The 27,652-nt window shown below is 43.7% G+C and overlaps 1 protein-coding gene across 4 annotated transcripts in view; it reads right to left on the bottom strand.

The window, feature by feature from the left end:
- LOC128330319 (cytochrome P450 2C5-like) overlaps positions 1-27,652 on the bottom strand; it is a 55,599-nt gene that overhangs the window by 14,183 nt on the left and 13,764 nt on the right. For 3 of the 4 annotated variants that reach the window (XM_053262982.1, XM_053262983.1, XM_053262984.1), the window contains exons 5-9: positions 17,529-17,705; positions 15,343-15,484; positions 10,405-10,592; positions 2,782-2,923; positions 1,903-2,027 (exon numbers count right to left, since the gene is read on the bottom strand). In XM_053262982.1, the coding sequence (XP_053118957.1) occupies positions 1,903-2,027; positions 2,782-2,923; positions 10,405-10,592; positions 15,343-15,484; positions 17,529-17,705 (774 nt within the window). The remainder of the gene's footprint in view (positions 1-1,902; positions 2,028-2,781; positions 2,924-10,404; positions 10,593-15,342; positions 15,485-17,528; positions 17,706-27,652) is intronic. The other variant, XM_053262985.1, reaches the window with a different exon arrangement.

Genomic DNA, 27,652 nt, shown 5'->3' with positions numbered 1-27,652 from the left:
CAGCGTGGGGTGCCTAACCACTCACTGTCATTTTGTGATGGTGGGGCTGGGGCAGTCAGTGGCATTTGCGCCCCTCTCAAATGGTGTCCATGGCACGTGCCATGGCTGCCCTACCTTGGATACGCCTCTGTAAGCAAATACTATGTTGTAGTGACCAGCTTCCTCTCTCTCTAAAGAATTAACTGGAAGTGACCCCTTGTCTTGACTGACAGGGTGGTGAACTGCGAGGCTCACCCAATCAGTCCAATGGGTGGGAGGGACTAGAGAGCTGTTGCTGGGATTTCTGGGAACAAGAAAGCAAGTCTGAGCAGAGGGTGCGGACTTGCATGAGGTCAGGTGTCTCAGAGTTGGTTTTTAACTTGTGGGGGGAAAGGGGGCCAGAAAAGGGGATTTCTTTGGCGCAAAGGCGTCATAAAAGGGAGACTAGAAGTGTGAGCACTGTAAGATATTCCCCTCAGGGGATGGAGCCGTTCTGGGAAGAGCAGAAGGTTTCAAGTTCCCTCCCTGGCAACATCTCCAAGATAGGCCTGAGAGAGATTCCTGCCTGCAACCTTGGAGAAGCCACTGCCAGTCTGTGAAGACAAGACTGAGCTAGATAGACCAATGTTCTAACTCAGTATATGGCAGCTTCCTATGTCTTTAAGCTCTCAGCAGCTATCAGTTTTTCTCATCCCGTGTAAGCATATACGTTTTTTGTACTTGTCCAATAGCAAAATTAAGAGAGTTTTCTGTGTGATATTTCACCCCAAATCTCAGGGGAGTTCAGACTCTGGCTATAAGGGGTGGTGGCGGCAGCATTTTAAATCCACCAGGAATACAGGATAGTTTTATCAGAAGCCCACCCAGGCAGCTCAGCAGGGATGACTCAGCATTTTCTTTCCCTCAAGTGAGCTAGCTCTGAGACAAAGGTTTTAATCTGCTACGCATGTGATTTGTCATTTAGCAAAAACAGCCCTTTAGACTTCTGAGGCCTAGTGTGAGATTTTACTTAGCATAACCAGCGCCCTTTCATTACCATTGTTACCCCAAAGTGATTATTCTTTTAATCAGCACATTATATCTCTGCAGGAGGCAGAGACATAAGAAAGAAATAGTCTCACAGTTCCTTTGTCTGCAGACTGGATTATTTTTGATGCCATATCTGCCATCAGAGTGTTTTTTAAAAAATCCATTCATTTATTTATTTGTTCAATTTCTATACTGCCCTTCCAAAAATGGCTGAGAAAGAAGAACAAATCAATAAGATGGACCCCTGTCCCCAAAGGGCTCACAATCTAAGTTCCCTGCCTGGCAGCATCTCCAAGATAGGGCTGAGAGAGATTCCTGCCTGCAATCTTGGAGAAGCCGCTGCCAGTCTGTGTAGACAATACTGAGCTAGATAGACCAATGGTCTGACTCGGTATATGGCAGCTGCCTATGTTTGTTCCTATGTAAAAAGAAACACAAGATAGACACCAGCAACAGTCACTGGAGGGATGCTGTGCTGGGGGTGGATAGGGCCAGTTACTCTCCTCCTGCTAAATAAAGAGAATCACCACAGTAAAAGGTGCCTCTCTGCCAAGTGAGCAGGGGTATCTAGTAGTAAATATATTAGCCACCGTGGCATCAAAAATAACCCAGTCCGCAACTGTCAGAATGTCTATGCCTCCTTTTGAGAATGCTTTTGAAACTTTCTGAAAGTATAAATCCCAGGATCCATTGGGTGAAGCCAATACAGTTAACTATGGCCACCTTTCGCCCCACAAACAGGCTTACGCATATTTCATAGCTATATAGCGAATCAATGAGAGAAAGTGGAGATCCTTGTGAGACTCTCAGCAATGCTATGGGAGGGGAGGCAGCTGATTAGCGTGGGCAGAAACAGAGCTCGACTTGGTGTGGCACGTTTGAAATCCCACTGACCTCTGGTGTGAGGTCAATTTTGGTAACTCCTGGAGGGTGCTTGAGCTGAAAGTTCTGCAGGATGCTGGTAAGGTATAAGAAGCGCTGCATGCGGGCCAAGCCCTCTCCTAGGCAGCTCCTCTTCCCTGCAATAGAAGGAAACAGAAGGTAGCATCAAGTTATTTTTCAGAAGAAAAACTCTCTTTCATCAAACCCTTGTGCATGGCCAATATTAGCTCTATTGCTCTTTCTTCCAATACTAGAACTCAAGAGACATCCAGTGAAATTGATTGGTGGGAGATTCAGGACAGATAAAAGGAAGGCATTCCTTATACAGTGGATCATTAATTTTGGAATCCAATGCCACAAGTTGTAGAACTGGCCACTATCTCTGATGATTTTAAAAAGATTAGACATGTTCGTGGCCAATAGACCTATTGGTGGCTCCCAGTTATGATAACTACATGCTACCTCTAGCTTCCGAGACAGGATGCCTACAAATCACAGTAAGGGTAACAGCAGGAGGGGCTCAGAATCACCTGGGCATTTTTCACACAGGGCTTTTAGTTTGCATCTCCTCTGGAACAGAGGGTATGCATTCACATATTGGCCAGATTTACCCTGAAGTCCCTGTGAGCTATTGGGGAGCACTTCACACATGATTCGGGGTTTTCATTGCACATTAGAGTGTAGCCCAATTTATATCCGGGATAAGAAAATCCACTTTTTGCATCGATTTCTTGGGGCAACTACGAATTCGCAGTAAAGCCTCACAGTAAACTCACGGGACAGCCTGATGTGTGAAAAATGCCCTGGTGGACCACTGTGGGAAAGAGGATGCTGGACTAATCCAGAAGACCTCTGCTTACATCCTTTTCCTCGTGGCATTTCCATTCCTACCTGCAGAAAAAGGCATGTCAGCGCTATTCTTCTTGAAGGCTCCTCTTTCGTCCAGGAAATTTTCCGGGTCAAACTGATGTGGATTTTTAAAATATTTGGGGTCATGCAGTGCACAACTCAGCATGGGGAAGATGGGGGTTCCCTATCGTAAAACGCAGAGAAGACAGTGAGGAAACAGTTCACAAGTGACAAAGAGGAGTTAATCCATATACCATTTTCAAGATCTGTACCCAGACCTTAAAAGCTTTTTATTGCAAGTCAAAGAGGCGCTTCACACGTTTGGTGTGAAGCACCGGATGGGGTTCTGTGGGGAGAGCGGGCTTAGCCCGCTCTCCCCACAGATGATCAAAAGGCAGATGATCAAAAGGCAACCCTGGGCAGTTGGATCAGCTGTCCACATGGCTGCCAGCTCTATGGGGCCTGTGGGGATCGGGAGCCGTGTGGCCCCCGGAAGTTCCAGGATGCCCCGCACACGAGTGTGTTGAGCATCCTGGAGAGACCCCCGAGCCTGGGAGGCAGCTTGCAGCCTTCCGGTCGGGGATCTACTTGTGTGTCGCCGTGAGAATAGCTTCAAAGTGTGAATAATCTGACATTTACTGACATGAAATGCTGGATCTGTTCTAGCAAAATAAATATTTTACCACAATCACAACATGTTGTGATCATGGTACTGTATTTAACTGTTTGGTAATGCAGCAAAAAGTACCCCACAATTTCACCCAGATTGCTTAGTCCACCTAGATTTGCCCAGATTCCAGCTTTCATTTCTCTTTTACAAAGCTAAGCTCTAGCTATTGTAGAGTGGAGTTATGGAGCAAAACGTGCAATCACTCTTCTGCTCAGGAATTATTTTCAAGCCAGTTTACATAGTATACAAAATAGGCACCAGGATTTGCAAAGCCAGAATATGGCAACCCTACTGGGAGTGGCTCAGGCAGGCTGGGAAGCCGGCGCTGGACTTAGCTGATCAAAATGGAGCCACATGGCAGACAGACAGTAGCAGGAGTTGCCTGAAAGTCTCGCTGAAAACCTGGAGACCCCTGATGATGTCACCAGGCAGTCCAAGTCCTTTCAGTCAGGGATGTGCTTGCTTCCCCAAACCCATGACAGCATGCTCCCCGGTTGATGCTGGGCCCACAAGAGGCAAGCCTGGATTCTGATATGCTATTTAAGGCACTGCTATTAAACCACTGATGAGAGACCCATGGAGAAGGCCAGCTTGGCTCCATGCAGGGCTGGCCCTAGAATTCGGGGGGCCCCTAGATGCATTTTGGCCACCTCCCAGCTGGGAAGTGCATTGCCCCAGCTTTCACTTGAGCTGCTCAGGCTGTTCATTCATATGATGCATTTGCTATTCTGGAACAAGAGAGGTGGTTCCAGTTCGTGTCATTCAAACAACCCAATTCCCACTGGTTTATAAGGCTCTGTTTATAAACTAGTATCTAGCAATCTATCATGCTTTGTTAATTAGAAGTTTGTCCCTGTGGAGATCCTGTAGAGAGTGTGTGGGGGCGGGTGGTGGAGTCAGAAAGAAAACGGAAGAGAAGGTGGAGGGAAAAAATGGAGCGGTTTTTGAATAAAGCTTAATGAAGCAAACATAAGATTACTTTGTGTTTTTATGAGGGAAGCTGCTATAAATCAGGCTCTGTTTTCCTTCTGCAACCTAATGGGGCAGTGGGGAAGTAATTTGCCTAGGGAGCAAGAGGTTGCTGGTTCAAATCCCCACTGCTGCCGCGATATAGGAAGGTGCTGAAAGGCATCATCTCATACTGCGCGGGAGGAGACAATGGTAAACCTGTCCTGTATTCTTTTTTTTTTTGCTTTAAATTTTTTTATTGATTTTTACAATATCTTAACAATCTCGTTACATCCAATTAAACAAGTGTTGACTTCCCGCTCACCAATCTGCGCGAATCACTAACTATACAATTCAACCATTGCTATAGTAATTCAAAACATATATCCTATACCTTACAAACTCGATTTTACTCTACTCAACCTGCTAATATTACTAATTTTCAAACCCTGTTGAAAAATCTTTGCAAGTCAGTTTTTACTGTATTCCATATTTTAATATAATTATTTAAAAACAACAAAGTGTTTTTGTTTGTCAATCAGACGCCCAAGTATTTAATTTTCTTCTCCACTTTCAGTTCACTTATTTCAAAAAATCTATCCTTATATTTCTGATCCATATTTTTTGTCAACACCTTCGTTTTAGTCTTATTTATATAAAACCCAGCCAGTTGGCCAAATTGTTGTACTTTTTCCAAGAGTCTTCCGATCTTCTCTAATGGATTTTCTAGAAAAAACACTACATCATCCGCAAAGGCTCTTAGTTTATACTCCTGTTTCCCAATTTTTGGGCCCTGTATTTGATCATCTTCTCTAATATTTCTACAAAGCACTTTCAGTGCTAATATAAAAAGTAATGGGGAAAGTGGACATCCTTGTCTAGTTCCTTTTTGTATTTTACAAATGTCTGATAGTTCCCCATTTATAATAATTTTAGCATATTGCTCCGAATAGATTGTCTTGATAGCCCTAATGAAATTGTTACCAACTCCCATTACATCTAATAGCCTCCACATAAACTGCCAGGAGACATTATCAAAAGCTTTCTCTGTGTCCAGAAAAATCATAGCTATCTGTTTATTATTGTGTTTTTCGTAATACTCCAGTACATTCAAAACTGTTCTTACATTATCTCTTAATTGCTGTTTTGGCAAAAAGCCTGCTTGATCTTCATGAATAAAAAGTCTTAATATAACCTTCATTCTCCTTGCCAAAATGGTGGCAAAAAGTTTGTAGTCATTGTTTAAGAGTGAGATTGGCCTGTAGTTCTTGATTTGCGTTAAATCTTGATCCGGTTTTGGAATTACTGCGATATTGGCGTACTTCCAAGACTCCGGCATAATCCCTCTTTGCAAAATATCATTCATCATCCATTGCAAAGGCTGTAATATTTGATCTTTAAATTATTTGTAATACGAAGCTGGTAGCCCGTTGGGCCCTGGCGCCTTATTAGCCTTGCTTTGATTTATTACTTCTGTTATTTCCATTATTGATATCGATGCATTCATAATTTCTATATGTTCCTTAGAAAGTTTTGGAATATTTTGTGTCTTGAGAAATTTGTCGATTCTTATATCTTCTACTTTGTTTCCTTTATATAATTCAGAATAGTATCTAAATAATTCCCTTTTTATTTCCCTTTCATCATAGGAAAGCCCATTTTTGTTAGTATCTTGGATATATACTTATTCTTTTTCTCAGTTCTAATTTTCCAAGCTAACAACTTGCCTGGTTTGTTTGCAAATTCAAATGACTTTTGCTTCGCATATTTTAAGTTACGTTCAACTTCATTTAATACTAACATAGAGAGCTGTTGCTGAAGCATTTTAATGACTTGAGTAATGTTCTTCTTATCCTTGGCCCATAAAAGTTCTCTTTCTTTTTTAGAAATCTCCATCAATAATGCCTCTTTTTCCAGTCCCCTTTGTTTTTTAAAGTATGCATTTTGTTGTATAAAAAAACCTCTCATAACCGCTTTTCCTGCATCCCAAACTATTTTGTTATCCATTCCTTGGTTTAAATTCAGTTCAAAATAGTCCTTTAACTTCCTTTTGGCTTTCTCCACAACATCCGTTTTTTTCAGCAAGTGTTCATTCAGTCTCCAGCGAAAGGAAACCATTCCCTTCTTTTTCCATGTAAAGCAAATTGCATTATGATCTGAGAAGCTTCTGGGCAAGATATCCATTCTTTTCATACATGGCGTAATAGATTTGGATGTCCAGACCATATCTATCCTTGAATGAGATTTATATCTTTCAGAGAAATGAGTATATTCTTTTGCATTTGAGTTTTTGATTCTCCACAAGTCATAAAGATCCATATGTTCTGCTAAATCAAAAAAAGCTTTAGGTAACTTGCCTTGTAGGTTCCTTTCAGACATATCAGATTTTCTATCCAAGGATGTAGAGACAACTCCATTAAAATCTCCCAGTAAAACCAAATTAGCATTCGATAACTCAGCCATCTTCTGTTCTAGATAATTATAGAATTCTACTTTTTTTTTCATTGGGTGCATAAATTCCAATTATCACTGTTTTGATTCCGGAAACAAAATTTCCAAAGCTAGCATCCTGCCTTCTTCATCTTTAAACATCAACTTGGGTTCAAGTTGTTGTTTCACATAAAACACTACCCCTCTTTTTTTGCTCCTTATCAGAGGAAACAAATTCTTGTCCCAAGGCCTTCTTATTTTCTATCTTGTTTTCTAATATGTGTCTCTTGTAAGCATACAATGTCCAAACTTTGTTTTTTTAAGAAAATGAAAAACTTTAACCCTTTTGGTTTTGCTATTTAACCCATTAACGTTCCATGAAGCTATTTTGTAATCCATCTTGGCTAGTTAGAATTATGTGTTGAAGGCACTGGGTGCTCAGAAGTTAAAGTTTTTTTGTATTTCTGCCAAAATTCTTGCGCTTTGGGGAGCTCTGTAAATCTGTTCCTCTTTCCCTTGTAGAAAAAGGAGACCCTTTCAGGTAGTTCCCATCTAAAACGTATTCCATTGGTGATCAAAGCATCTGTCAAAAATTTGTAATCCTTACATTTCCTTAAAATCCTGGATGGTATTTCTTTCAGAACTTTTACCTGTTGGGCTTCAATAGTAAGGGCTTTGGCAAAATGTGCTTGGAGTATCTGCTCTGTAATTGATTTAGAATTGAATTGAACCATGCAATCCCTAGCTAATTTATTTTTTGTGGCAAATTCAGAATTCAGGCGAAAAGCTGCATCAATCTGCGGATCCATCTCTTCACTTGAAATTCCCAAGAGTGATGCAAGTTCCTCCCTAAGCACTTTTTAATGTCTTGACCAGTTTTTTCTGGGATTCCTCTAAACCTCAAGAAACGCTCTTTTTGCCTCAATTCTAACAAAGCCATTTGATCTAATAATTTTTCTATGTTATCTCTTAGTGATCCTACATCTTGCTCCAACTTTCCACCCTTGTTTTAAATTCTTTGTTATCTTACGCCAATTTTTTCACTGTCTCCTCAATGTTTGATGTTCTCTTATTAAGTGTTTGTATGTCTTGACTTACATGTTGGAGGGTGCCTGTATTAGCTTCTAGTAACTGTTTCATAGCAACTATTGTCTCATTTAACTCTGAAGACATTTTCCCTTCACCCAGGCCTGGGTTTGGAACAGAAAATCTCCTAGCTTGTGATTGGGTCTGTGTTTGGCTCTGTTGCTTTACCTTTTGCATTAGTTACAACTCCTCCAGCAACACTGCTCTTACAGCAGGATTCAGCCTCTTTGCTCTGCAAGAAAGTACAGGCCTGCAAATATTTTCCAAATAAACTCAGCTCCAGACCGCAACTCTTGTATCTTATCACTGCCAGTTTAATTTTTCTTACGGTTCAATAATCCGCCTTCTTCCTCTAATTGGTGGACTTCATGATAGACATATTCAACAGCAAACAGCAAATCACTTATCCCTTAAGTTAAACTCTCTCAAAAGGTACTAAAAGAGAATAATAATAGTTCCCACTGCTTTGCTTAAAAAAAAAAAGTTTTAAAGCTTTTAATCATCAGTTCAGATTTTCAATTCCAGCATTTAGTAAAACAGATTGGCTTGAGCTCTGTCCAATCTTTACAGCAAACGCAGGTAGAATTCCAGCAATTTATCACTAATCACGCTGAGAGGTGAGCTTCTTGAACTTTAAGCATTAATTATAATCCAAACCGAAAGAAGTTAGACGCCAGACCGGCTTCAGTCCATTGGATTTCTGATGGAGGAGTGTAGCTTGATGAATCCCAACCCCCACCGCTCGACTTAAATCAAAGCTGTACTTTCCAGCACAGCCCTGAGATAAGGAGCAGGCTCCAGGGGGATACAGTGGTCAATCTTGATCCAAACCCTTTAATCCAGGGTGGTAAGGGGGGGTTATGAAGGCTCAAAACCCCCTTAAAATACTCCTCCTCGGTCTCCTGTCGGGAAGCATGCAGCCTCGTTAGCAGTCCAACCGGAAGTCCAACCTGTCCTGTATTCTACCGAAGACAACCACAGGGCTCTGTGGGCGCCAGGAGTCAACATCGACTTGACGGCACAACTTTACCTTTAACTTTATTTTCCTTCCAAGCATGCAAGATAACTCACATCTCAGAGATTCTTCAGCTCGTAGGGGGTTTGCAGTTCAAACAGAGATCAAAGACCAGAACATGATTTATTGAAGATGGTGAATTGTGGAAAGATGATTGCTAGGTGAAAAGACACGTAGTCCTTTTCTAACTTTAAAAGCAATCTTACTTTTATCTAACTACAAGGACCCATCTTGGAGAGCTTCTGCCCCGTAGTGGAAGCCCTGGGAATCTGAGCTAAGAGCAAAGGGCAGAGCAGCTTACTCTGGATTGGCTGAGAGAGAAAAAGCCCCTGCTTCTGGATAATCTTACTGTTGGGAATTCTCTCTGGTAAGAGAAACCTTTCTATTACAGCAGAGTGCACTGAGGCACAACACAGCGGAGTCTGCCTAGGCATGCGTGTATGCAGAGAGTAAAAGAAACTTGGAGCCAGTTCATAGTTTCAAATCAATATAAGGAGTCTTTATTGGTGAACTCCATTCTAGATATAGTAAAGTGAAGAGATAGGATCTCTAATCTAGCTAGCTAGCTGGATGCAGAGAGATGGTGTCTGCATCTCTGCACATATGGTGCAGGGAGAGAGGAGCATGCGTGTTGCAAGGCAGAAGAAAGGGGAAAGAGGGATAGGAAGTGGCAAGGCAGGCAGGCAGTCCCCGAGAGTAGCACTCTACATATCAAAGGGATAGTGTCATAGCAGTAGAGAAGGGATGACCAATGTCTTGACCCCTCTAGACCTCTGACTCACTAGTCTGCCCCCCTCTGTCATTGAGACATAAGACAGCGCAGAGTCCTTCACTTCCAACACTTACATGTAGAATAAAGGCTCTAGAGATGAATATACAGGATTGTGGCTGGACCACATAGCAATAATACATGCACTGCTAAAGAGCTAATGTACATAATAACCCAATGTTTCTAACCTGTGTGCCTTCTATACCCGAGATGCCCCTGTGGCAGCATATTTATATCAGTTACACATACTTAGACTTGGTTACAATAGGGCAGCGGCCGGGGGACGGGGAGGGGTTGAGGCACTCCAGCTGATGTTGGAATACTATTTTCATCATCCTTCCAGTAATTGTTTTGTGTTAGGGGGTGACAGGAGTTGTAGTCGGATGATTGCTGGACAGCCTCAGGTAGGCCACTCCTGCGGTTTGTGGTTGTCCCAAAGGTTCACGGTTTTGAGGGCAGATTTAAAGGCAATAAGAGAGATGACATCCCACAGGTATTGACTGGGAGGCATCTCCAGGCACAAAAGGAAGCACGTGAAAGGGCCTGACAAGTCAACACTGCCATTCAGATCTGTACATCCACCAAATCTCTCCCCCAGACCTATTTAGGATATCTAGACACTGCTTTTCAGCCAAAGGTTCACAAAGTGGGTTTGTGGAATCCAGCATCCTCCTAGCTAATGCATCAAGTCTGTAATGATGAGACAATATATTGACCTCTCAGAGAAACTTTAAGCCATTCCATTACCTGGGGGATGGTAAAGCCTTCGATTTCAAAGTCCCGTCTCGCACTGTGGATGAACCCTAAAGGGGCTAGATCCAGATACCGCTGGACCTCGTGAAGGACGGCTTCCGTGTACGGCATCTCAGGGCAATCCTTCATGGCTGGAGGCCTCTCGTGGCCTATCACTCGCTCTATCTCTTCATGGACCTTTGCTGGAAGTGGAAGGTGGAGATTTAAGTTTTAAACCAGACTTTCTGTGGCTGACTCCTCCTCCTCCTCCTCCAGTTTTAACCTGTCACTTTGCAGCTGATTTTTCTAGGGGATCTCAAGATCTATGCTGATATGGTTTTGCCAAATCTTTGGTTATGACTCACCTTGTTACATAAGAACATAAGAAAAGCCTTGCTAGATCAGGCCCAAAGCCTATTTAGTCCAGCATCTTGTTTCCCATAGTGGTCCCACCTTTGTGACAACATGTGGCAGAATTACCTTTCTCACTCATCTGTACTTTACTGCTGTCACCAAATAGACTTTTCTTTTATGTGGCTGGGTCTACTAAAACAGGCTTTACACCTTTGCAAAAATACCACCCCCCACCCCCACCTCAGTAGAGCAGAAAGCCTTTAGGTGTGGTGTAGAGACAAACAAGCTACTAATCTTTAAATGTAACAAAAAAGTTTACTTCGTAAAAAAAAATGGTCAGTTTAAAACATTAGCTTTTGGGTTTCTTTATTCAGCGGAATTCTTAGAAAACAAACCTGTCACCATTGGAGTATAAAGGATGAAATAAAAGGGTGAAAAAACACATGCAATTAAACGATCTAAAATTGGTCTCTAGCTCAGAGTCATTCTTTTGTTACTTCAGCCTTTGCAGCAAATTGCTGGCTTGTTCCTAGTGTAGTCTCAGGTCTTGGGTCACCTGTACAGACTTGGGGTTCAATCCATCCCTGGTTCTTCTGTGATCTCATCCAGGGTGGATTAACCTCTTTGCCGCCGCTGGGAGGATTTTGTTGCCGTTGGGAGTGAGGGCTAGAGGGGAAATCCCCCCTTTTCCCTGTAAAAATTGCTGCTGCCGCAGTGAGATAGAGCACAGTATTGGTGGCTGGGCTGCCCGCAGGGAGGGTGGAGGGGGGCGAGGAGGGAAGAGTACTACCCCCTTTTCTTTACCTTTCTTAAGTGCTGTGCTGCCATAGATAACTCTGGTGTGGCAGTGGCAGGTAGCAGCTGCTCCCCTCCCCTCCAGTAAAATTACCCCTCATAAAGGGGATAATGTTCACAGTTCAGCTCTGAAGCCGAGCAAGCTCTCCTCTCCCCCTCATTTCAGGCAGCAATTGCAAACAGCTGCCTGAAATGCCGAAGAGCTCGCACGGGCTCTCTGGAGCTCGAGGCCCTGTGCCCCCATGTGTGCAATGTTACATGCAAAGGGGTCATGGCCCCGGGCTCCAGAGACCCCGTGCGAGCTCTCCCCCTCATTTCAGGCAGCTGTTTGCTGCCTGAACAGTGTTTATTTTGCTGGAGAGAAAGTGAAATAAACGCTGTTCAGGCAGCAAATGCAGCCTGAAAGGCGTGCGAGAGCCTTCTCGGCTTCGGCGCCAAGCTGTGAGCCTCCCTGCTTTGTGAGGGATAATAATAATAATAATAATAATAATAATAATCTTTATTTATTTATTTATTTATTTGATTTCTATACCGCCCTTCCAAAAATGGCTCAGGGCAGTTTACACAGACACATAATAAATAAATAAGATAAGATGGCTCCCTGTCCCCAAAGGGCTCACAATCTAAAAAGAAACATAAGATAAGACACCAGCAACAGTCCCTGGAAGTTCTGTGCTGGGGGTGGAGAGGGCCAGTTACTCTCCCCTTGCTAAATAAAGAGAATCACCACATTAAAAGGTGCCTCTTTGCCCAGTTAGCAGGGGCTAATGCTACTTACTGGAGGGGAGGGGCCGCTGCCGGCCACCACCGCACCAGAGTTATCTATGGCAGCACAACACTTTAAAAAGGTAAATAAAAGAGGGTAGTACTCTTCCCTCCTCACCTCGCTCCACCCTCCCTACAGGCAGCCCAGCCACCAGCACTGCATTATATCCTGCCACGTGGCAGCAGCAATTTTTAAAGGCCAAAGGGGGGATTTCCTGTTTTTTCCCCTCCCCGCAGCTACCGCCCGCCCCAGAGAGGCACGGCAAAATGTGAGGAGTGCCAATAGTTGCCGCTCCTCAAATTTTGCCACTGTAGGTGGACGTCTCCAGTGCCTATGCCTTAATCCGCCTATGATCTCATCCCTTATCAGAGAGTCTTCACTCTCTGTAAGTCGTGACTGCCATAGCCACAGCACTGATTCTTTCAGTTGGTGCTAGCAGTTCTTTGGCTGGACTCAGCTCTTTCCCTTGGTCAGGACTCAGCTCCTACAGTTCTCCAACATGGAGCTTCTTGACGGCACCTGCTTGTCCTCTTCCTGCCTCTCAGCTCGGACTGGCACACTTTGATCTCCAGGCTGGACTGAAGTGTGCTAAAAGCAACCCCCTTTTATACACAATTTTTTACTTAACAGTTTTTTAAACAACCCAATCTGTGTAACCGTAGGCGGATTAAAGGAGAGGCAGTAGAGGCGGATGCCTATGGTAGGAAAATTACCCCCAGCGGCATTTTTTGGAAATATATATTTCACATTGTCAGTCTGCCTCTGTCATTTGATAACGAATTGTTTAATCCAGGCCTACAAATAAGTATATAAAAGTGTGTATCAAGGTATAATTCAGGAAAGTTTGGTTCCTATCCCTAATGGAATATAAAGCTAGCAGGTTATTCAGAGTGAAGAAGCCTCTCGGTAACAGAGGCCAAAGTCAAGAGTGGGAGGCCCCCTCTCAAGAATGTGGGTTGAGAAGCCCACCAGAGATAACAGGTACCAGGAGTGGTCAAACACAGGCCATTAGCTGAATTCCTCAGTCAGCAGAAAGAGGGTCTTGCTGGTACGAAGAGATACCATTGGGATTAAAGTTGTCATAAAAGCCAGGTAGTAACTCATCTTCTCAGGCTCTAGATGGCACCTCTGAAATATGTACGTTTAATAACTAATAATGTGTATTAATCACGTTGTTGATATGCTTGTATGTTTGAGACCTATAAAAACTAGCCAGCTGTATGGCTTGGGCGCGCAGTATCAGCCAGATGCTCTCTGATGATACTTGTGCCTTTCATGACATGAAATAAAAGCTTTTTTTTGAGCAACGCACCCTTGTTGTTTGACTCCATTCAGTTAGACAGCAAGTATATCGGCGAGAATTGAGCCTAATCCTCTTTGGTTCTGGCAAGACGCCCCGTTCTCTATCCAGCTGATAGAAGGATGAAAGCCAGTGGCTGAATCAAACAGGAAGGCTAGATTCTAGAGGGTTTTCCCCCCGCAACACACTCGCGGTGCCGGCAGCCGGCCGGCAGGACGACACATGCAGTGTTGTTGTTGGGCAGCAGGTGGCTTTGCCTTTGCTTCAGCAGGAACTATTGAACTTTGGAACTTTGCTTCAGCAGGAACTATTCAGGGGAAGGAACTATTCTAAGTTGCTCACTGCCAATCTGTCATTCTATCCCACCCTCAGCCTCACCTTTCTCTCTGACTCCTACGCAATCGTCCCCTGCAGCCAAGATAAAGGGGTGGGGGGAAGGGCTGGCATAGCAGGAGGGCTGGAAGGAGCCGCTTTGAGCTGTGCAGCTGAGTCAAACTGCCTCCTGTGCCCCACAAAAGCCTCCCGCTTTGCCCCTGGAAGCCTCACTCGGGGAAGGTCACAGCTCCTGGGGAACGGGCACGGGAAAGCCCCCAAGTATAAACAAAGGGCCAAGCTGACCTCGGCATTCAATCTGATGCTCATTCCCTGTGCAATTATGCCATGCTTGTTGTAATTTATATAACCTATCCTAAGCATATGCATTCTGTGCTCCAATATAAATGCATAACAAGTGTTAGCACGCCAAACTTGCAATGCATTAAGCTCCTGAGCAAAACAGCCCATCTGTCCCGTGTCTCATTGCAATATAAGCTAGAGTAGCATGCATGCCTTTGCAAGGCAGCGTACCACCCGTCCAGCCTGAGCTTATGTAGAGCCAGCGTGCCTAACTCTCCACAGGACTGGGCTGCTAATGCCCGTTAAATCCTTTTAACTAGGAATGCCAGGAATTGAACCCGGGACTCTTCTGGGGCATTCTTGTGGATGGAGTGTTGTCCTTGGAGGCAGAAGGCCTTAGCAGTTCAAATCCCTACTCAGGCGTGACATTTACTGAGATAACATTACCAACTCTGACTGAAACTCTTACTGGGGATCCCCCCCCCAAGCATTTCCCCCAGTATTTTAAAATATCCAGCCATTCAAAAATGCTTGAATGTCATGTCACTGTCAGCCAGCTAGAGATGGATGCCAATTGCCAGAGACACCAGGCCAATTCTGAACCACCTTTGTGAGTCCCTCTCTTAGGGTTGCCATATTCAAGCTTCCCAAATCCGGGTGGCAAATTATGCAGCAACTAATTTGCATTTTATGTATTTATTTATTTGTCAGATTTGTATACTTTCCCCTCTTTCTCTGCCCTCCCATGTGATTGTATCCAGAGTAAAATCTGGGCAGTGCATTTGAAATCCGTGTAAATCTGAGTGGAAGAGCTAAAATCCACGGGCTACCTTGAATTCTGGGGGACATGGCAACCCTACTCTCTCTCTACCTAGCCTGTTTCTTGGAATAGTTGTCAGCATATAATGGTGCTGGGGTAAATTGGAAGCTCCTTGGGGTCCTTGGCATAAGTCAGGGAAGAGAACAAGGGAAATTAACAAGCCGCAACAGGAGGGAGTTGATCAGACAGGCAAAAAATGATGAAAGCAGCTGCCTCAAAAACAGAGTTCCACAACAAAAGCGACTTATTTTAAGAGACTTGCAATCTATTAACAAGCAGAACAAAATTCAGTTGTTGGTATACCTGCTACCGCTGGGTGTTCAGTCAGGACCATGAACATGTATCTCAGGGTGGTGCTGGTGGTTTCTGTCCCAGCAAAGAATATGTCGAAAATCGCCACGATCAAGTTCTCTTTTGTAAACACGGTCTTGGGATCATTCCTTTCCTGGAAGAGGGAGAATGCTGAGGAAGTCACCCTCTATACCAAGGGCTGGCTTGATGCTCAAACTCCAGGCACAAGGCCTGGGTCTCCTGGAGGATTTAAGTCCTTCTAAGACCCTCACAGACAATCTTTAGAGCAGGGGTTTCCAATCTTGAGTTCCCAGAAATTGTATGACTACAACTCCCACCATGCCTGGCTGCTTAGACAACTTTGCACTGTTTTAAGAAGTGTAAGTTCAGGGTTTATACAACCAAACAAATATGTGTCACTTGAAGATGTTTTAAGAAAAATGACAGACAGCCTGCCTGAACCATGAGGGCCAGGTCAAAACTGAAGGGGGAGCCAGTATTCAGCTGCCCGTTATATATGTGCATAAAATTAGTTGACAAAAGGGCTCACAGTGTGGGTGAAAAGCCTGCTGAGATGCTGCTCAGAATACTCTATGAGGAGGTTCTCATGAACCACCAAAGGTGGGCTAAGGGAGTGTAGCCTGCTTTTGGTGGATTGTGTGCTCCCGTGTGGCTCCCGGCAGCAAACTCTCAAAATCCCCCCTCCCCTTAGCCGAGGTTAGCGGAGCGAGCGCTCCACTAACCCTGTCTTTTGGATAGTATGTTGCCACAGTGCGGTTCCACGCCACGGCAACACATGAGGAGACCCCCGCTGGGAGGCTGAAACAAGCCTCCCAACTCTAGGGGTCTCTCCAGGATGCCCCACCCACTCACACGGGGCATCCTGGAACTTCTGGGGGCCATGCGGCCCCTGATCCTCGCAGCCCCCGCTGGCTCCGTGATGGAGCCGGCAGTCGTGTGGGCAGCCGATCTGGCTGTCCAGGGCTGCTTTCCTGCTCGTCTGCGGGGAGAGCGGGCTAAGCCCCCTCTCCCCGCAAACCCCCTAGAGGTGAGTCTCACTGATCGTGAGACTCACCTCTAACTGTCTTCAGCCTATCAAAAATTCATGGTTTTACTCCCATTGGTGACAAAGCCTTCTGCACTGGAGTAAACACTCTCTGGGTATCTCCAGATGGAAAATACTCCATTGCTACTTTTCTGTTGGGCATTCAGATGATGTACTTGGCTATTGTGCAATTTTTGTAGCTCCAAGTGCTGGCCATTTGCTGCCAAATGGTGATGAGAATCAAGCCTTTTCAAAAGATTTGATGATAATAATAAAATGGAGTATTTCTCTGTTTGAAAACACCCTCTGCCTGCTCTCTATAAGTCCCACTGACAATGGCCAAGACCTAACTTGGACTCTGTTGAGTCCACTCTACAAAATGGGGTAGAGTAGCAACTGAAACCCTTCCCTGTATTGTGTGTTTTACTCCAAAACTGCTGCATCCCTGCTACTTTTCTAATGGTCGGAGTTACTTTTCAGAGCCCCACTGGGGAAGGATGGCAAGGATGTATCAGTTGGAGGAGGGTGGGTATTAGTGTGTTTTCAGTCTCATTCCCCATTTCATAAAGCTTTGGCAGAAGACTTGATTTTTAATCTGTGACTGTTGCTGCTGCATCTAGTTTGGCCAACAATACACACACACACATGCACACACCAGTTTAGGACAGGGGCTCTCAATCTTGGGTCCCAAGATGTTGTTGACTACAACTCCCATCATCCGCAGTCACAATGGTCTTGACTGGGAATATGGCTGGATAGGATACAAGTGTAGACAGTACTGAGCTAGGTGGATCAAGGGTCCACCAACAACATCTAGTCCTACAACATCTAAGAGACCAAAGTTGAAATCCTGGTTTAGGGGGTCAGACTTCTTATATCTGGCCTGAGCATCATAGGAAGATGCCTTCTACTGAATCAGACGATTGGTCTATCTAGCTCAGAATAGTTTACCCAGACTGGAAGCAGCTTCTCCAAGGTTGCAGGCAGGAATTTCTCTCAGCCCTATCTTGGAGATGCCAAGAAGGGAACTTGGAACCTAGATGCTCTTACCAGAGCAGCTCCATCCCCTAAGGGGAATATCTTACAGTGCTCACACATGTCTCCCATTCAAATACAAACCAGGACAGACCCTGCTTAGCAAAGGGACAATTACCTGCTCCATTTTGAGGAGGAAATAATCTATGAAGTCCCGAGGATTGTTGGGATCCAAAGTTCTCTCGTGATCTTTCACCTTCTGGGCTATCCAATCTTGAACATTAGAGAGGTTTTTGAAGTAGGTTTGGTGAGGACCAGGCAAGTAGTCCATGATCCTGTGGAAGAGGTTGTAGAACTGAGACAAAGAGAGAGAGAGAGAGACAGAGAGAGTTTATAGATTGATGGATGTGCTGGTAAATTTCTTGGTGGGCTTATATTCATTTTTAAGCACAGATGGTCAGATGAATGAATGAAACCAGGCTGCATCATTGGGTGTGGGGGTGGGGGGGAGATGATTCACAGACAACTTAAATAGGCATGCATTCCCACTTTGGGGATCATCGTAAGCTGCCTCAAACTAAGTCAGACCCTTGATCCGCCTAGCTCAGTACTGTCTACACTGACTGGCAGTGGCTTCTCTAAGGTTACGGGCAATCTCTCTCAGCCCTATCTTGGAGACACAAAAATTAAAAATGACTATAAAAATGACACAATTGAAATATTAAGTTAAATATAAAACAAATCTGACTAAAAAGATTTAAAATACAATCATAAGAACTATAATGTGGTGTGTTCCCCTGCCCACCCCTGAACATAGAGTTTGAATTGTAAAAAAAAAATAAAAATGTAAATTTGAATTGGTCCGGTTCCAGTGTTGGCAAGCACAGACGCAGCTATCTGAGCTCCTGCTGAAGATAATGAATTTAAACATATGAATGCAAACAAACCGGGAGATTTAACGGAAAAAGCTGGCCAAAGGTTTAGGACTTTGATATTTGTTTTCAAATGCGAATCGCCGATACAAGGTTGGTTAGCTATGCCTATGTGGATTTAATTCCTGAAGCCTTGAAGTCTTTGCTCGTCCATTAATGCTGCTAATGGCTTGGTTGGTGTTTTTGTCTTTTTTCTCTTAAATGCAGCTGGCAGCATATCTTGTTAATTGGCAATTATCTCTTTTTTGAGGATAAGCTATCAGCATCTCCTTGTGAAATGGTATTTACTAGAGCCATTTATCGTACACTGGGCATTTTGCCAGCTGATGCTGGAGTACAATTTACAAAGGGCCGGAAAAATAACAGACAGGCTACTATTACCGACTTCTTTCCTCCTGTTAAATCTGTGGATGTTACAACGCTGACCCCAGTGATGGCTTTAGAAAAGACTGGGACAGCACCTGACTTAGATAGGTCTCTTGGACCTTTCCGCCTGGACTTCCAAGTTACTCAGGAGATGCAAAATACATGCTCTAATTTGGCTCAAGAGATTGCTAATGCAGAGACAAGAGTTGCCAGTTCAATTAACTCTGGTCTGGGAGATACTACTTGGAAAGATACTGTTACAACGCCTCAAGTTTCCTTTGTACCCAATAATGGAGGCTCTATGTGTGATGGAGTTTCCACATGTAATCAGGACCAATGGTCTTTTGCTCTTATGGAAATTATGATTAAACAGCAAGAGCAGCTTAACAGACTCGCTTCCACCTGGTCCATGGAAATCCCACTGATTAGAGCATTTCTTGAGGAGTGTAAGAACTTGCTAACTACGCTCACTGAGGCAGTTTTACAATCAACGGTTACCAAGAAGGCTGATGTAACAACTGATGATCTTTCCTCATCTCTGCTCAATTTATCTTCAACTGCCTTATATTCAGATGAAATAAGAATAACACATTCTCCTATTCAGCTTGCCAAGGCGAAAGAAAAAGGGTCACAGAAGAAGGAAACGAATATAAAAACAGATAAGAACAAAAACAAAAATAAACATAAACACAAACATAATACTAAAAATAAAAATAAAAATAAGAGGTCTTCTATTGCATCAGGACGGGGCACAAAAATGAACTTTAATAGATTGTTTGAAATTCTAGATGCTCCACAAAGCTCTCATGCTGGCACTAAAAACAGAGACAGGAACCGAAAGAACTGAGTAAATCAAAGGAAGAAGATGAAATCTGCTGTTAAAGGGACAGTTGAGCTTCCTCTGGAGAAAATATTGGGGGCTGAGCCCTCTACTGGGGAGGCAGCTAAAACTTCTGAGGACTCAGGGTTGCTCACTAGGAGGGAACCCTTCATTTTGAGCCAGTCATCCTTACCACCTGAATTATTGAAGCCTATTGTCCCAGGAGCTGATAACAGCTGCCATTTGCGGCTGGTTCCTTACAAAGCAGCTCTTGTTAACTTCCCCAAGCCTTGAGGGCTGCTACAGCAGAGTGAATGAAAGCTTCACTTTATTCATCTAATGAGAATGCTTGGCTTGACTTTCCTTACTGCCAATGATGTTCTTGATATTCAATATCTGTACTTTAACTATTATAGTGCTCGTGCTATTGTAACATTTTCTTCCAAGGCTATGGTTTCTCAACTGTTGAGCTATCAAAGTGTGCTTCAGTGTTGTAAAATTCGAGCGACTAGAGTTTTCCAGGACTGTAATATTAAGCACATTACTGGCCCTCGCGATCAAATAATTGAAGTACAATCTAATAAGGTGGTTGATAGTGTAATGGATAATTTTCCACCTGAAAAGGAAGCCTTGCCCGCAAGCTCTGGGAAGCTCCCAGTTAATGAGCGCCAAATAATTGAGGTGCAATCTAAAAAGGCAACTGACAATCAAACTGGTGGCCTCTTGCCTGAAGAGGAAGCCCTGTTTGTAAGTTTGGGAAAGCTCCCGGTTAATGAGCAAATTGATATTGTAGCCAGACTATCTCACTTAAAAGATGCTCTGGTTAACAGAAGTCTGAATAGTGGTGTTATGCAGGAAGGGTTTCAGCCCTTTAAGGGAATGTCTTCGTATGTAACACATCCTACGATCACCCCCCGGGCTGATGATGAGGTGGGTTTTGTCCCTTTAGGCCTCTTAAATCAATCTGAGGAATTTTACCACGCAAATAATGTCTGCAGGGAGGATGATCTTGCTGCCAAGGATTCATTGGTAGCTTTGCAATGACAAAATAAAATAGGGCTTCTAACGTGGAATATATCGGGCTGGCATTCTTCTATAATTGATCCCTCTTTTAGGGAATTTCTTGCCAGCGCTGATATTATTCTTTTACAAGAAACTTGGATGTTGGATGACCTAATCCTTGATGGCTTTTTGTCTTACACACTCAAAGCGTCGCCGGGGGTGGGTCGTGGTAGATGTAAAGGTGGGCTGCGCGTTCTTGTTGCCACCTTATTGCGAGCCTCTTCGAGACTCCTCTCTACTCTTACACCTTTTGCCATGGCTGTCTTGATCCAATTCGGTTATAATAAACTGTTGATCATTAATATTTACCTCCCTCTGCAGACTAGAAAATCACAGATTGGAGCGGCCTGGTCTGAATTGGAAAATTATATTGTAGATCTCTTATTTGTCTATTCGGATGCTTTTGTGGTAATAGGGGGGGACCTGAATGCAAGGATAGGCCCAGATGATTTTACTTTATACTCACAACAGAAGGCCTACCCAAATAGTTTAGGGGTAGATGAACTCCCTTTTATTCGAGCCTCTAAGGATATGAAATCTAACCATGCAGGCTTGTGTCTAAGTCGCATGGTTTTTAGAGTCAATTTCACTATACTGAACGGCTCAGTCCCCAAAGATCATCCTGCTGAGTTCACTTATTTGGCAGGTTCTAAGATGAGCCTTATTGACTATTTCATTTCCTCAAGAAATCTTCTCCCTTATACGAAGAGTTTGGAGGTCACCCCTAGATTTAATAGTGACCATTTACCTATTTTTCTTTGTCTCAATTCCCCCTTCCTTCACCCACACTTAAAATCTTTGTACCCATTTCCTGTTGAGGGTGGGGATGCAATGAGCAGAAAAAGATGGTCAACTCAATTGGATCAAATGTTTAAAGATCTGTTGGCTTCTGATCATTTGAGGAATATACGTGAATCTGTTCTTAGTAACGACTCACCACCTACCCTTTTGACATCTTATAATGCCCTAGTTCTCGAATGTCAACAGCTATTATGTAGTAATACTTGTAAGCCTTCTCGGCACCGTCAAAAGGGTTCCCAAGCTTGGTTCGATGGAGAATGTGTCGGTGCCAGGAAAGCTCTTCTTATTAGTTATCAGAAATATAAAATAACTTCTAGTGGGCATGATGCTCAGATTCTGCTGCAGGAAAAAAGACAATATAAGCGCTTGTTATGGCATAAAAAAAGAGAAGCTGTGAGGGAGAATTTGGAAGAGGTTAGCCCAGGTGGTCAGAACTAAAAATTCATCGCTATTCTGGTGCTTAGTTAAGTATCCCTCCAGTTATAATTTCACTCCGTCTAGGTGTCACATTCACCCTGAAGTGTGGGAGAAATACTTCTCTGAGCTGTATAGTGACCCTAATGCTTGCTCTGAACATCTTTTTCAAGAGATTGAGTCTACACATTTGTGGGCTCCGGTTTCAATCTCTGAAATTCTTTCTTTAATTGCACAATTAAGACCTGGCAAAGCACCAAGGGAAGATTTTATTCCCCCGGAGTCAATTAAAAATAATCCAGAATGGTGGGCACCAATCCTGGCCTCACTTTTCACTTATATAGATAGGACTGGCCAAATCCCCCAAACATGGAGGGTTGCAGTTGTTGTTCCTATTTTTAAGAAGGGTACACATGCTAATCCGGCCAACTATAGACCAGTCAGCATACTGAACATCATTGGTAAGCTCTATGCAAAACATCTACATGAAAAGTAAAAGGATTGGCTAGATCATGAGAACCTTCTTGCTGATGAACAGGACGGATTTAGGGAGGGTCGATCTACTATCGATCATTGTTTAGTATTGCAGCACCTTATTGAGAAATATTCCACCCCAGGTACAACCTCTTTATATGCTGCTTTCGTAGATCTGAAGGTAGCTTTTGATTCTATTTCAAGGATGAAGCTTTGGGAAAAACTGGGCACTTCCTCCATAGACCATCGTTTGTTATGCCTGCTTCAAGTGCTGTATTCGGACACTTCTCTTAAAGTTAGATGCAGCCTTCAAGGGCATCTATCGAGTGCTATTGTGACTCAGAGAGGTGTTAAGCAGGGCTGCATACTTGCTCCACTATTATTTAATTGCTACATAAATTCTATGGTGGAACAATTGAGCCATTTAGATTTCCACCCTCCTAAATTTGCAGGGAGGCATGTATCTATCTTGCTTTATGCAGATGATGTGGTCCTCTTGTCGAGGACGCCAATTGGCCTAAAAAAACCCACTGAGCGCATTAAGTCTGTACTGCAAGAAGGAGGGTTTGGAGATAAATTTCCAGAAAACCAAAATAATGGCTTTCGCACGGAGACCTAAGATTCGCACTTGGAGGATCGAGGGTCAACTTATTGAGCAGGTATCATTCTTTAAGTACCTAGGGGTAGTTTTCCATGCTGGGGGCACTAGGAAGGCCCACGCGAACTACGTAGCCTCCAATGCCCAGAAAAGCTCACTTGCCATTCTACAGTACTTGCGATCAAAAGGTGGCTACTACTTACCAGCAGCTTTTAAGCTATTCAAACCAAAGTCATTGTCCCAACTACTTTATGGAGCGCAGCTGGGGCTTTTTCCAAATATAACAACTTTGGAATGTGTACAGTCAAATTTTTTGAGAACTGCCCTTAATATTCCAAGATCTTTTTCAAATGCTGCTGCCCATTTGGAGACTGGCTTTATTAGGGTGGAGGCCAGTATCTGGATTATTATATTCTGTTACTGGCTCAAACTAATTTATCATCCAGTTGGCCTGGCTCCTCTTAATTTTACAGGATGATTTTGGCTCCAGGTGGATCCAGTCTATTGAGGCTAAAATAGCTACTTTGGGCCTCTGTTACAATTCTGTCTAAGCTGGCATTTGATCAGGCAAGGTTGCTGGTTAAACAATGAGTGTTCGACTCTGAACGGCAAAATGACCTTGGGAAGGTCTCCAAATTTTACATCTCAGAGGAAAGAAGATATCTAGTCTCTGCAATGAATTATTTTACTTGGTTGGAATTTCCGAGGTATAGGAAAGCTTTTACCTTGGCTCGTTGTCATTGTTTACCCTCAGTAGTTCTAGAAGGGCACTATAGAGGGGTTCCATTTGCTGACAGACTTTGCCCTTGTGGGTTGGATCAGGTGGAAACTACTGAACATGTTCTATTATTCTGCCTGTTTTACAAGGATATCCGTGAATCTTTCATTACTCCTTTGCTTTGTAAATTTCCCAGATGACAGAAGCAATTTTATTGTTCCTTGTTGCTTTCGGACTCAGAGTGTTTAATTACATCTAATGTGGCTAAATTCTGTGCTGCTGCCATAACTATACGTCACCGGATGGTTAATACGGATATTTTACTGATATTTTTATTATCACTATGTTTTCAATTTTGTCAATTTTTTTTAACTAATTCTAATTTCAGCCTGTTTTAATTATATACACTCCATTTATTGTTATATAACTGTAATCTTTCTCTTCTGTTTTGGTTTGTGGCTGTAACATTAAAGAACTTGAACTTGAATTTGTAAATTGAGGAAGCTGGACATTTACAATCGCAGGGCATTATTCGCACATGGCTTCCATGCTACAGGGTAAATGTTGAGCGAAGCCACGTCAAATCACACTCACGACATTGAGGGAAGCAGCCCCTCCCCTCTGCTCTTGGGTTTTGTTTTAGTGCAAGTTCACATTGCATGACTCTGTGTTTTCCTTCTAGCCGGGTGTGGGGGAGGGGGATGGTCCAGGCACCTAAATTACCTAAAGCACCTAAATTACCCCCAAACCCACACAAGAAGTGGATTTTTTTTACCCTGGATATGAATCAGGCTGCATTCTAACATGCAATGAAAAACCCAAATCATGTGTGAAGTGCTCCCCAATAGTTTGCAGGTTGTGGAGGAACAGCTTTCAATCCCACTGCTTGCCACCACATGTGGAGGAACAGCTGCCTCTTCCTCCTAACCCTTTTACCACTGCTGCCAGCACTGCTATTCTGAGGGCTCCCAGAAGCCTCTCTGCTTATGTTTGGGACTACAGGCTTATAGATCCCACTCTTAACATGCTCAGGAGTCTCACAGGATCGTGGGCTCCCTGTTTGTTGGCATATTTGGGACAGGTCACTTAGTGGGACAGTTGCCCCCAGATTCAACCAGCTGCTAAGTGAATTGAAAGGGGATAAGCCTTGCACCTTTCCCTATATTAGGGAATATCTAGACAGACTGAGTTAGCTTTTGAGTTAACTCCATGCTCAAGATCTCTTTGTCCGAAGAATGACTCTTTACTTCCTCTCCTCTGCAGTTGCCTCAAACAAGCTAATGTTGATCACCTCTGCAGGGATAGTTAGATAAGGCATTGTGAACGCAGCTTCCTTCCCCATCACCAAAGAGCTAAGTGGGCAATAGGATCTCAGAAGTGCACTCATTAAAATTACTGATTTGTTTACTGGGTCCTTTCGACCTCACAGATACCATCCTTGCACGTCCATTTCGTCCATACAGGTTGTTCTTGACCATTCATGCCATTGTGTTTTACTCAAGCATAGCAAACAAAGACAATGGATCCTTTTGAGATCCACCAGAATTTCCCTCCTCAGGAAGAAGGTAGCTGGTATTTTGCCTCAGGGCCCATTTGGGGCTATTACTGGTCCTGGTTTATTGAACCAGTGTGCATACTTTGGTCTTTATATTTTGGGTGATACAGGGCACCCGCCATACCATCAGGCCATGCCTTGCTCTTTGCACCATTTTCGCTCACAGCCTCCAGATCAGCTTTCCTTACTGGTCTACCCAGCTTGCCTCACTATTACAAGAAGCTGGCTGCACAAGAACAGACACCTTTTGGATTTACCCCTGCTGCCTAACCCCCAAGTTGCTTTAGATTCTTCATCGCCTGCTTCCATCCCTGAGCAAAGAGGTCCTTCGGTTGCACCTGAGACATGAGGCTCCAATCGCCACTAAAGGAAGGATGAGGTTGTATGATAATCACTGCACCCCTCTGGGCTCCCCCTATCCCTGCTCTTTTCTAACCTTACTTACCCTAACCTTACTTTAGAGATCGTCACAAGCCCGTTACATCAAGCCCGTTACATCATGTTACATCAAGCCCGTTACATCATGTTACATCAAGCCCGTTACATCAAGCCCGTTACATCATCGTCACAAGCCCGTTACATCATGCGACAATCTCAACTGCACAGGTGTGCTTTGTAGTTTGTTAAAGATGCTGGCCTGAACAGATGCAACCAGTGTCGCTCCGGTCTCTCTGCCACTGGGGGAGGGTGGAAGGGAGAAGGACTGCTCTGCTCCCCGCTCCCCCACCGGAGCCACTCCTTGGCTGTGGTAAGAATTTTTTAAAAGCACCCCCCCCAACAGTGGAGGTTCAGTGGGGCAGGCCCTCCAAAGGTGGTTTTGAGGGGCCACGCCTGTGTGTGTGTGGGGGGGGATGGTCCAGGCACCTAAATTACCTTGGTTTGCTCCTGGGTAGCAAGCATGACTTGTCCCTTTAGCTAAGCAGGATCCACCTTGGTTGCATATGAAAGGGCAACTAGAAGTGTGAGCACTGTAAGATATTCCCCTTAGGGGGTGGAACCGCTCTTGGAAGAGCATCTAGGTTCCAAGTTCCTTCCCTGGCATCTCCAAGATAGGGTTGAGAGAGATTCCTGCCTGCAACCTTAGAGAAGCCTCTGCCAGTCTATGTAGACAATACTAAGCTTGATGGACCAATGGTCTGACTGAGTATATGGCAGCTTCCTATGTTCCTATGTTCTTTAACCATGACACAAGTAACTTCCCCTCCGGGTATGCCACAAAACAGAAAAACAAGTATGTACTTTTGACCCTACCAGTTTTTTGAAAGGCAGGTCTACATATATAGAAATCCTAGTTACAATAATGCAGAGGTTTTAGGAATAGTAATACAATTGATAATTAATTTATAATGCAAGCGCTATTTACAAAAAGAAGACATTTGGGAATATTAATACACTGTTCAACACTGGGCCTTATTTTCAGAAACCCAAGAGGGCTAGGCCTCGTTCCTCCACACACCCTCCATTCCAACTACCCACACATAGACTGGGTAAATTCACATTCAGGTAATGACAGAGAGGCCAAATTTCTAGATGTGCTAAATGACTGTGCCTTGGAACAGTTAGTCGTGGAAGTAAGCAGAGAGATGGTGTCTTTGGATTTAATCCTGAGTGGCGCCCAGGACCTGGTGCAAGATGTCAGAGTTGCAGAACCACTGGGTAGCAGTGACCATAGTGTGATCCAATTCAGCATATATGCAAGTGGAAACTTGTTAAGGAAGTCCAACACAGATGTGTTGGGCTTCAGAAGAGGAAACTTCTCAAAAGTGAGGGGACTGGTTAAAAGGAAGCTGAAAGGGAAAGTCAGGAGGGTCAAATCACTCCAGAAAGCATGGAACTTGTTTAAAACCACAGTACTAGAAGCACAGTTGGAATGTATACCAAGAAGGAGGAAAGGTAACACCAAGTTCAGGAGGATGCCAGCATGGCTAACAAGTAGAGTCAGGGAAGCTATAAAAGGGAAGAAGACTTCCTTCAGAAAATGGAAGTCCTACCCAAATGAAGAGAACAGGAAGGAACATAAACTCTGGCAAAAGAAATGCAAGGCTAATTCCACTCTAGGAATCATTAGGAAGGGGACTGAAAATAAAAATGCTAATATTATAATGCCCTTATACAAATCTATGGTGCAGCCACATCATATCTTAAGAAGGATATTGTAGAACTGGAAAAGGTGCAGAAGAGGGCAACCAAGATGATCAGGGGCCTGGAGCACCTTCCTTAAGAGGTTAGGCTACAGCATATGGGGCCCTTTACCTTGAAAAAGAGATAACTAAGAGGAGACATAATTGAAGTGTATAAAATTATTCATGGAGTGGAGGGGGTAGACAGAGATAAATTTTTATCCCTCTCTCACAACACTAGAACCAAGGGTCATCCCATGAAACTGAAGGTTGGGAAATTTAGGACCGACAAGAGGAAGTACTTTTTCACACAACACATAATTAATCTTTGGAATTCTTTGCCATGGGATGTGGTGCTGGCCACCAGCTTGGATGGCTTTAAAAGGGTTTTAGACAGATTCTTGGTGGACAGGTCTATCAATGGCTACTAGTCTGGTGGCTG

The sequence above is a fragment of the Hemicordylus capensis genome, chromosome 6, assembly GCF_027244095.1.
Source record: "Hemicordylus capensis ecotype Gifberg chromosome 6, rHemCap1.1.pri, whole genome shotgun sequence".
Classification (NCBI taxonomy): Eukaryota; Metazoa; Chordata; class Lepidosauria; order Squamata; family Cordylidae; genus Hemicordylus; species Hemicordylus capensis.
This window is presented reverse-complemented; position numbering and strand designations above follow the sequence as displayed.